Below are 10,916 nucleotides of genomic sequence, written 5' to 3'. Positions count from 1 at the left end.
TCGGCCAGCTGGTCTTGAACTCCTGACCTCGTGATCCACCCACCTCGGCCTTCCAAAGTGCTGGAATTACAGGCTTGAGCTGCTGCGTCCGGCCTCTTTTTCCTTTTTTTTTTTTTTTTTTTTTTAAATAGAGCCAGGGTATTTCTCTGTCACCCAGGCTGCACTGCAGAGGCATGAACCCGGCTCACTGCACCCTCCACTTTCAGGGCTCAAGCGATCCTCCCGCCTCAGCCTCGTGAATAACTGGGACTACAAGCGTGCACCACCACAGTCAGTTAATTTAAAAAAAAAAAAAAAAAGGCCAGGCGCGGTGGCTCACGCCTGTAATCCCAGCACTTTGGGAGGCCGAGGCGGGTGGATCACGAGGTCAGGAGATCGAGACCATCCTGGCTAACACGGTGAAACCCCGTCTCTACTAAAAATACAAAAACTTAGCTGGGCGTGGTGGCCGTCGCCTGTAGTCCCAGCTACTTGGGAGGCTGAGACAGGAGAATGGCGTAAACCTGGGAGGCGGAGTTTGCAGTGAGCCAAGATTGCGCCACTGCACTCCAGCCTGGGCGATAGAGTGAGACTCCGTCTCAAAAAAAAAAAAAAAAATTGTAGAGATTAAGTCTCACGGTTGCTCAGGCTTGTCTGGACCTTCTGGGCTCAAGCAGTTCTCCTGCATCACCCTCCCCAAATGCTGAGTCAACTTTTTTTTTTTTTTTTTTTGAGACGGAGTCTCACTGTCGCCCAGGCTGAAGTGTAGTGGCATGATCTCGGCTCATTGCAACCTCCACCTCCCGGGTTCAAGCGATTCTCCTGCCTCAGCCTCCCGAGTAGCTGGGACTACAGGCGCCTGCCGCTAAATTTTTTTGTATTTTTAGTAGAGACAGGGTTTCACCATATTGGCCAAGCTGGTCTCAAACTCTTGACCTTATGACCTGCCCGCCTCGGCCTCCCAAAGTGCTGGGATTATAGGCGTGAGCCACCGCGCCCGGCCTCTGTTTTTTTATTTTATTTTATTTTTAAAAAGTCTACTGGTGTGAGTGCATATGAGTTTGGAAAAATGTATACCACAATGTTAATAGTGATTCTCTTTGGTTGATGGGATTACCTTTTTAGTCTTTTATTGTCATCTGATTTGTATGTTCTCTCTCTTTTCTTGCTCCAAGAGCATATATCACTTGCATAATAAATTTTGGGCGGGGAAAAAAAGAAGCAGCGTTTCTAAAACGACAGCCCAAAATAGGCGACCCTGTACTGATAAAGCACGCAAGCTCAGAAGTTCCCGGCGGCGGTTTCCTAGTGTGTGCGTGCGTCCCTCAAGCGGTCGGGCTCTGCGGTCAGATCCGCCAGTCCTTCAGGCACCGCCGAGGCCACCCCAGGCTCCGCGCGGGTCCTGGCGGGGGGCGGGCCCACGCCAGCCCGGAAGAGACGCAGCACCGCGCATGCTCCTTCCTTTCCAGCCCCGGCCCCGGACCCTGCAGCTCCCGAGGTGAGTTTCTGTGGAGTTCGAGTTCCATCGGCTCCCATCCGGGCCATCTTGCCGCCTTAGCGGCTGCTCCTTCCCAGGATGCGGGCAGGGGGTCTCTCTCCCACTCCCCACACACCCATTTCTGAGTAGCGACAGGGGCTGGAGGTTTATTTTATGGGGTAGGGGTCGCTGGTAGGCGAAGATTGTCCGAGGGAGAGGGGGAGGATGAAGGCAGTGCGTGGCGGAGACCTGCCAGGTGAGACTAGGGAGACAGTGTCCCGCCAACACCCTTTTTCCTTGGGGACAGGACTCCCCCGACTGCCTGCTTGCCTGGCACTGGAGCTCGGCTTTGGGGGAGGTGTGGTAGGAAACGAGGGTGCGAAGGCCTTAGCCCTTCGGTTTGGGGTCTGCCGCCTCCAAGAAGCGGGGTTTTACTCCTCCGGGCCTTCCCTGTGTACCTTATGGTACAGCCGCGCGATTCCGCGCTGGGTACAGTCGCTGATGGCCTCCAGCTGCTCCCGATAATACAGGGTCTGCTCCTCTTACCCCGCCATCGACCTTTGTAATTGTGATAACTTAAGGAAGTTTGGCGCGAATGTGCACCACTATGCTGGTTTTAACATGCTGACAGCTTTTCCACCTGAATTGGTTTTGGGGATGGGGAGGGACGGAGCTGGCCTCTGCCGAATCTGTTTTGTGAAGCTGAGTCCTCCCACCGGCATGTTGTCTACGGTTTTTTGTGGGTGACTTTAGGGTCACGAACTTGATTACTGGGCCCCGGCCTCGTTACTCAGAAGTGCTCTTGACAGTCATCTCCTTTTTGCAGATGTTGATGCCTAAGAAGAACCGGATTGCCATTTACGAACTCCTTTTTAAGGAGGGAGTCATGGTGGCCAAGAAGGATGTCCACATGCCTAAGCACCCGGAGCTGGCAGACAAGAATGTACCCAACCTTCATGTCATGAAGGCCATGCAGGTAGGAGGGTGAGGAGGAAGACTGGGACGGGATGGAGGGATCTTCCCCTAACGTTCAAGGCAAGTTCCAAAGGGGAGGTCAGGACTGCCGGGGCTGCTTGCTAACTTGAAGGGCTGGGACTGGAGACTTGTCTAGGATGATCCAAGTTTCTACTTATGCCTTAACAGTAAGTTTTTTGCCTTACAGTCTCTCAAGTCCCGAGGCTACGTGAAGGAACAGTTTGCCTGGAGACATTTCTACTGGTACCTTACCAATGAGGGTATCCAGTATCTCCGTGATTACCTTCATCTGCCCCCGGAGATTGTGCCTGCCACCCTACGCCGTAGCCGTCCAGAGACTGGCAGGCCTCGGCCTAAAGGTATGGTGCCCAAACAAATGCCTTCAGCTATTTAAAGATAGTTTCTTTTGTGTAAGGGACAGAAGCATTCTTAGCTGGTGTCAGCTTTAGAGGGCTCTGGCCTGCAGGCATTTGGTCAAGTGCTAGAACCTTTGTCCCATGACTTGGGACTTGGAATAGAACTAGATTCAGTTCTTCAGGCCATCCATGAGATGGCCTTAAGCACAGATAGTCTGTCGCTTTCTTCACCCATACCTGTACAAACATCCAGACACCTGTGGTATAGAACATTGAGTAACTTTTCCAGCAGTGTGTGTTGTACTCTTCCCAAAAAGTCCAAAGCAAAGCCATTTACCACCTTGAACAAGAGTTTTGTAGTTTTCTTGCCAGCAGGGGAAAAAATTAGAAACAGTGGAGTGGAGAACGGATGGTGTATACCACGATGTGAAAGGATATGCACGCATGTGTAGTGCGAGGAGAATTATCTTTTGATTCTTGAGATCATTGCTGGCTTACAGTTGCCTTTTTTTTTTTTTTTTTTTTTTGAGACGGAGTCTTGCTCTGTTGCCCAGCCTGGGGTGCGGTGGTAAGCCACTGTGCCTGGCCTGTATTTTGTCTAGGTTATGGTTCTTTGTTACGAAACTGTAGGAGCTGCAGAGAGCATAGGTTGGAGTGACAAAATGCACAGATTCCTAAACGTGATCATCAGAGGGTCCAGGTTCCCCTGGAGAGTTACTTTATGGAGCTTAGGAATTTGTTAGGAAAGTTCCCCAAGGGATTCTGGTGATGAGGTAGACATCTGTTGCCAAGGCTGGAGTGCAGTGGTGCGATCTCAGCTTATTGCAACCTCCACCTCCCAGGTTCAGGCAGTTGTCCTGTCTCAGCCTCCTGAGACTGGGATTATAGGCGTCCAGAACTATGCCCAGCTAATTTTTGGATTTTTAGTGGAGATGGGATTTCACTCTGTTGGCCAGGCTGGGCTCAAACTCCTGACCTCAGGTGATCCACCCACCTCAGCCTCCCAAAGTGCTGGGACTACAGGGGTTAGCCACCGTGCCCAGCCCATAATACGTCTTTTTAGCAAGAGTTCTCTACTACATCTTGGAATCTTCTGGGGGAAAAAAATGCCATTGCCTATCTGTGCTTGATATATTCTGATTTAGTTGGGCCTGACATTTATTTTTGCCACTCATTACATGATTTATTTCTGATTTGAAAGCAGTTCATTCTGCCTGAGTGCAGTGGCTCATTCCTGTAATCCCAGCACTTTGGGAGTCCAAGGCAGGAGGACTACTTGAGTCCAGGAGTTTGAGATCAGCTAGGGCAGTATAGTGAGACCCGGTCTCTACAAAAAAATAAATTAGCCAGGCATGGTGGTGCACACCTGTGGTTGAGCCCAGGAACTCCAGGCTGCATTGAGCTGTGATTGGCCGTTGCACTCACCCTGAGCAACAGAGCAAGACCCTGTCTCGAAAAAAAAAAGAGACATAGTTCATATTCTAATCACACAGACTCCGGGTAAGTTCCAAGGTAACTGGGTAGAGGAAATACTTGATTAAACAGTTACTTAATGTGTGTGTGTGTTTGTTTATATTCTGTCACCCAGGCTGGAGTACAGTGGTGCGATCCCAATTTACTGTAACCTCTGCCTCTCAGGTTCAAGTGATTCTCCTGCCTCAGCTTCCTGAGTAGCTGGGATCACAGGCGTACACCACCACACCTGGCTAATTTTTGTAATTTTAGTAGAGACAGGGTTTTACCATGTTGGCCAGGCTGTTCTTAAACTCCTGGCCTCAAGTGATCACCTGCCTTGGCCTCCTAAAGTGCTGGGATTACAGGCATGAGCCACTGTGCCTGGCCATTTATGATTTTGTTTGTTTGTTTTGAGACGGAGTCTCACTCTGTCGCCCAGGCAGGAATGCTGTGGCGCGATCTTGGCTCACTGCAAGCTCCGTCTCCTGGGTTCACGCCATTCTCCTGCCTCAGCCTCCTGAGTAGCTGGGACTACAAGCGCCTGCCACCGCGCCCAGCTAATTTTTTTGTATTTTTAGTAGAGACAGAGTTTCACCATGTTAACCAGGATGGTGTTGATCTCCTGACCTTGTGATCCGTCCGCCTCGGCCTCCCAAAGTGCTGGGATTACAGGCGTGAGCCACCGCACCGGCCTATGATAATTTTTTAAAGGTAGCTCTTAAAGTTTGTGCCTTAGGGTGTGGTGGCTCACAGCTGCAATCCCAGCACTTTTGGAGGCCAAGGTGGGAGGATCACATGAGGCCAGGAGTTCAAGACCAGCCTGTCCAACATGGTGAAACCCTGTCACTACTAAAGATAACAACCAAAAAAAAAAAAAAAATAGCCTGGGCGTGGTGGCTCACGCCTATAATCACAGCACTTTGGGAGGCCAAGGCAGGCGGATCACTTGAGGTCAGGAGTTGGAGACCAGCCTGGCCAACAGATTGAAAGCCCCTTTCTACTAAAAATACAAAACTTAGCTGGGCATGGTGGCACGTGCCTGTAATTCCACCTACTCGGGAGGCTGAGGTGAGAGAACTGCTTGAACCCAGGAGGCAGAGGTTGCAGTGAGCTGAGATTGTGCCACCACACTCCAACCTGGGTGACAGAGCGAGAGTCCGTCTCAAAAAAAGGTAATAATACAGTTTCCACCTTAATATGTATCCCACAGCCTAACAGGTATGTGAAGAAGCCCAGGAGGAACTAAAGGATTCTTGGTAACCCGTAGATTATGTACTTAATATTGGAGTTGGGACTTTCAGCTTAGGATGCTTCCTTTTCCATTTGCATATACTAACTAAGTTTTCCACTTAACGTGGGTCAGGTTCAGAAGTTTGGCTATTCAGATGTTCATAGAAATAGCTGGATGTCTAGATTGGTCCAATAATTGGAAAATGGTTTTATGTTGAAACAAAATGGAAGCCTTTTTTTTTTTTTTTTTCCTTCGCAGATTTGCAGCCACGATTGTCAATAAGTTTCTATGGAGAAATAATTGTTTCTAGCGACGTTATAGGTTTAAGGAGTTCCTGTCCCCATTAACCCATCTTAACCAAGTGGTTGCTCAGTGAAAACTGGAGAGCAATGCCAGTTTTCTTGGCTTTAAGGGACAGAGTTCCCAGATTGCCCTATGTTCACAGTGTGTTTTGATTTACATAGGTCTGGAGGGTGAGCGACCTGCGAGACTCACAAGAGGGGAAGCTGACAGAGATACCTACAGACGGAGTGCTGTGCCACGTGAGTAAATGCATCACCTATATTAGGGGTGTTGGGGTGAAATATCTGGATTCTCACAGCTGGCTCTGGCTGGGTGGGGCTCAGCCCTTGATGATGACAAAATGACCAGAAAGATTCTTGGTTTAATTCTGCAGAGCATCAGAACAGCTGGAGTCCTTTGTGCTTCTTTCCTTATGCAGTGATTTCATAGATGAGAATTAGGAGGAAAGCCTTCTGAGTTAGGGACTGGAATTTTTTAAAAAACAAAACTCAGGCCAGGCTCAGTGGCTCATGTCTGTAATCCCAGCAGTTTGGTGGGGGTCGAAGTGGGCAGATTACTTGAAGTCAGGAGTTCGAGACCAGCCTGGCCAACATGATGAAACCCTGTCTCTACTAAAAATACAAAAATTAGGGTGGTGTGGTGGTGGGCGTCTGTAGTCCCAGCTGCTTAGAAGGCTGAGGCATGAGAATTGCTTAAACCTGGGAGGCAGAGGTTGCAGTGAGCCAAGATCATGCTATTGTACTCCAGCCTGGATGACAGAGCAAGACTGTCTCAAAAAAAAAAAAAAAACACACTTCAGTAAGATGAGGAGCCTTTGTTAGTATTTTTGTAAAGGAATAATAGGATTCAACTTGTTTTGTTTTGGTTTGGTTTGGTTTTGAGACAGTCTTTGTTCTGTGGCCCAGGCTGGAGTGCAGTGGCACGATCTTAGCTCACTGCAAGCTCTGCCTCCTGGGTTCACCCCATTCTTCTGCCTCAGCCTCCCAAGTAACTGGGATTTCTCCAGCCCTTGGTTGAGAGGAAGTTGGTGATATTGGAAGTTTAATGATTATGGGCCAGGCACAGTGGCTCATGCCTATAATCCCAGCACTTTGGGAGGCCGAGGCAGGTGGATCACTTGAGGTCAGGAGTTCAAGATCAGCCTGGCCAGTGTGGTGAAACCCCATCTCTACTTGAAAAAATTAGCCTGGTGTGGTGGTATGTGCCTGCCTGTAATAATCTCAGCTACTCGGGAGGCTGAGGCAGGAGAATTGCTTGAACCTGGGAGGCGGAGGTTGCAATGAGCCGAGATCATGCCACTGCACTCCACCCTGGGCAACAGAACAAGACCCTGTCTCAAAAAAAAAAGAAATTTAATGATTACTGAAACCATATTTGTTATTGGCATTTGCTTTCCTCCCCCTATCCTTGTGCCCAATGTGAGCCATAGATCTAATACAAAATTTCCTGGTAGCCACACTTGAAAAAGCAAGTGGAAACAGGTTATTTGATTACTAATGTCTTTTATGTAATCAAATATGTGTAGAAGTGAGCTGGGAATGGTGGTATGTGCCTGTAGTCCTAGCTACTTGGAAAGCCAAAGCAAGAGGATTGTTTTGAGCCTAGGAGTTTGAGATACAGTGAGCTATGATCTTGTTGCTACACTCCAGCCTGGGCGACAGAGTGAGACCCCCCCAACTCAAATAAGTCAGGGCCAGGCGCAGTGGCTCACACCTGTAATCCCAGCACTTTGGGAGGCTGAGACGGGCAGATCACCTGAGGTCAGGAGTTCGAGACCAGCCTGGCCAACATGGTGAAACCCCATCTCTACTTAAAATCCAAAAAATTAGCCAGGCATGGTGGTATGCACATGTAATCCCAGCTACTCAGGGGGCCGAGGCAGGAGAATTGCTTGAACCCCAGAGGTGGAGGTTGCAGTGAGCTGAGATGGCACCATTGCACTCCAGCCTCAGGAACAACAGTGAGAGTTCATGTCAAAAAAAAAAGAATAAATAAATAAATATAAATAAGTCGATTTTTAAAATATCTAAAAGTGTTAATTTAACATGTAGTCAGTATAAACAGTATTGAAATATTTTACATTCTTTTTTTCCTTAAGTCTTTGTAATTGGCTGGGTGCAGTGGCTCACACCTGTAATTCTAGCACTTTGGGAGGCCGAGGCAGGCAGATCACTTGAGCTCAGGAGTTTGAGACCAGCCTGGGCAACATGGCTGAACCCATCTGTACAAAAAATATAAAAATTAGGGCCAGATGCAGTTGGCTCATGCCTGTAATCCCAACATTTTGGGAGGCTGAGGCAGGCGGATCACCTGAGGTTGGGAGTTTGAGACCAGCCTGGAGAAACCAACATGGAGAAACCTCGTCTCTACTAAAAATACAAAAAAATTAGCCATGCATGGTGGCGCGTGCCTGTAATCCCAGCTACTGAGGAGGCTGAGGCAGGAGAAGCACTTGAACCTGGGAGGCAGAGGTTGCAGTGAGCCGAGATCACGCCGTTACACTCTAGCCTGGGCAACAAGAGCAAAATTCTGTCTCAAACAAACAAACAAAAAATATAAAACTTAGCTGCCTACAGTCCCAGCTGAGGTGGAAGGATCGCTTGAGCCCATGAGGCAGAGGTTGTAGTAAGCTGAGATCATGCCACTGCACTCCATCCTGGGTGACAGAGTAAGACCCTGTCTCGGGCCAGGCGCGGTGGCTCAAGCCTGTAATCCCAGCACTTTGGGAGGCTGAGATGGGCGGATCACGAGGTCAGGAGATTGAGACCATCCTGGCGAACACGGTGAAACCCCGTCTCTACTAAAAAATACAAAAAACTAGCCGGGCGAGGTGGCGGGCGCCTGTAGTCCCAGCGACTTGGGAGGCTGAGGCAGGAGAATGGCGTGAACCCGGGAGGCGGAGCTTGCAGTGAGCTGAGATCTGGCCACTGTACTCCAGCCTGGGCGACAGAGCGAGACTCCGTCTCAAAAAAAAAAAAAAAAAAAACACCCTGTCTCAAATAAGTATAAGAAAACTGGTGAATTTTGCATGACTCCATTTGAGCTGTGACTGGGATATAGGACAGGGCGGCATCTTGTCTGCTTTTCTCCCATGGTAATTAAGGCTTTTGTGGGCCCTTGCCCCTTTACATGTTAGTTCTTCCCTAATTACGCTCCCTTTGTTATCTAGATGCTGCTCTGAAGTGGGTAAGTCAGTCAGTGTGGTCAGAAGTGGGAATCCTTTGGGAGGATTTGTAGTTTGGGCTGTGAGTATTGGAAGGCTGAGAAGGGCACCCCAGGAGAGGCAAAGGTGGCTGAGAAGGTGTTCCCCACCACTGGTGTAATTTGCTTATATTTAATGGGGTGGTGCGTGGCTTTTCCTGCAAGATTGGAGTCGGTGAGTTGTCTTCCCTTGTTCTATAGTAGATTGGATAATATGATGATTCTAAATCGATGTTTCACTTTCTAGCTGGTGCTGACAAGAAAGCCGAGGCTGGGGCTGGGTCAGCAACCGAATTCCAGTTTGTGAGTATCTTCCTATTTGTTTTCCATGAGCCATCATTTGTTCTGGCCTCAGTCTGGTTGCTCGGCAAGTTGCGGGGATGTCGTATAGTATGGTCCTGTCAGCCAGTTCCCTCCTCCCGCTTTTTTCCAAATTCCAAATTTTACATTGAGATGTAGCATGCAAACTTTTGTAAATATGTAAATTACTGAAATGAGTCTCAGAAATCAGTACATGTGGCCTGCTGTTATTTTCTGTTTTGTTAATGCTTGACATTGAACTAAACACTGGAAGGCGAGTGGGCTTAAGAACCAAGATGGTATGAAATCAAATCCTCCATCTTTTTTCATATGATGTTTCCCCATCTATAAAATAGAGGTAATTACAGCTACCAAGGAAATGGGCCTAGACGTTGGATATGGCCCCACATCCAGTAAGGGGCAGTGCTGGGATTTACAGCCTGTACTCAGCTCTCTCCCAGCAGTTTACATTTGGGGGCCTCTGGAGTTATAATGAGGCCTGAAAGTTAGCAAAACCACAAGGTCAAACCAGAGTGCTGCTCATGCTGATGTGATGTGCTTTCTCTTACAGAGAGGCGGATTTGGTCGTGGACGTGGTCAGCCACCTCAGTAAAATTGAAGAGGATTATTTTGCATTGAATAAACTTACAGCCAAAAAACCTTAATCTTGTGTCCATTTTGTTTGCTTTGTGCAGCCTGAACAGGAACGTTTTAAGGGTCAGAGTGTAAATGGGACAGTACTGGCTTGGTTTGGGGGGTTGTCGTTGTCCTGGGTGACACCGGCTGCTGCTGTCCTTGGCTTTGGCATGTGCCCTGCTTTCTCTAGCCAGCGCCTCCCTGCAGAGTGGTGTCCCATATGGTGCTGCACCTCGGAGGCAGTTGGAAAACTGGGTTCCTTCTCCAGACCAGCCATGCTGCCTCAGCTCTGCGTGGTGGGAAAGTTGCTGGTTGCCTGGGAGTTGTGATTTGTGCCTGCTGTCGGGAACTATAAGAAGTGCTGGGCAGGGAGGATGAAAGGTAACCAAGGAAATGGTTCTTCAATTTATGGGGAAGAAGCACAGGAATGGTGTTTAGGCCAGCATTACTAATATGTCTTCAAGGCTCGGCGTTTGTTGACAAGAATCAAGGGAGAAAACAATGCACAAAAACCACTGTTCACAGTGACTAAGGCCTGTAGTCCCAGCTACTCAGGAGCCTGAGGCAGGATTGCTCGAGGCTAGGAGTTTGAGACCAACCTGAGAAACATAGCAAGACCCTGTCTCAAGGACCGAAACATTTGAAACTCATCTAAAAACTTTTTTTTTTGAGACGGAGTCTAGTTCTTGTTGCCCAGGCTGGAGTGCAATGGCGCAATCTCAGCTCTTTGCAACCTCCGCCTCCCAGGTCAAGCAATTCTCTCTCAGCCTTCCGAGTAACTGGGATTACAGGCTTCTGCCACCATGCCTGGCGAATTTTGTATTTTTAGTACAGATGGGGTTTCTGCGTGTTGGTTAGGCTGGTCTCGAACTCCTGACCTCAGGTGAAATGCCCACCTAGGCCCTCCAAAGTGCTGGGATTAGAGGTGTGAGCCACCATGCCTGACCAACATTTTTATGTCTTAACATAATTGGAATAAATATTGGGCAGTAGGAGCTTTGCT

General features: G+C 48.7%; 1 protein-coding gene across 2 annotated transcripts; it reads left to right on the top strand.

Moving 5' to 3' along the window:
• Positions 1-1,377: 1,377 nt before the first annotated feature.
• Positions 1,378-9,942, top strand: RPS10 (ribosomal protein S10). 2 transcript variants are annotated; one of them, XM_031667050.1, is made up of 6 exons: positions 1,378-1,477; positions 2,283-2,432; positions 2,619-2,790; positions 5,938-6,015; positions 9,225-9,280; positions 9,849-9,942. In XM_031667050.1, the coding sequence occupies exons 2-6, from the start codon at positions 2,283-2,285 to the stop codon at positions 9,888-9,890; spliced, it is 498 nt and encodes a 165-aa protein (XP_031522910.1). In that variant the 5' UTR covers positions 1,378-1,477; the 3' UTR covers positions 9,891-9,942. The 2 variants fall into 2 exon arrangements, with proteins under 2 accessions (XP_031522910.1, XP_031522911.1); XM_031667051.1 differs by having other exon boundaries at positions 1,468-1,712.
• The last annotated feature ends 974 nt before the right edge of the window (positions 9,943-10,916 follow it).

This window comes from Papio anubis, chromosome 6 (genome assembly GCF_008728515.1).
Source record: "Papio anubis isolate 15944 chromosome 6, Panubis1.0, whole genome shotgun sequence".
Taxonomy (NCBI): Eukaryota; Metazoa; Chordata; class Mammalia; order Primates; family Cercopithecidae; genus Papio; species Papio anubis.
This window is presented reverse-complemented; position numbering and strand designations above follow the sequence as displayed.

Bases quoted from the DNA above. Each gene is read 5' to 3' on its own strand.
- RPS10 (XM_031667050.1), top strand. From the start codon at position 2,283: ATGTTGATGCCTAAGAAGAACCGGATTGCCATTTACGAACTCCTTTTT. The intron at 2,433-2,618 runs GTAGGAGGGTGA...TTTGCCTTACAG, and splicing joins ATGTCATGAAGGCCATGCAG to TCTCTCAAGTCCCGAGGCTA. The intron at 6,016-9,224 runs GTGAGTAAATGC...TTCACTTTCTAG, and splicing joins CAGACGGAGTGCTGTGCCAC to CTGGTGCTGACAAGAAAGCC.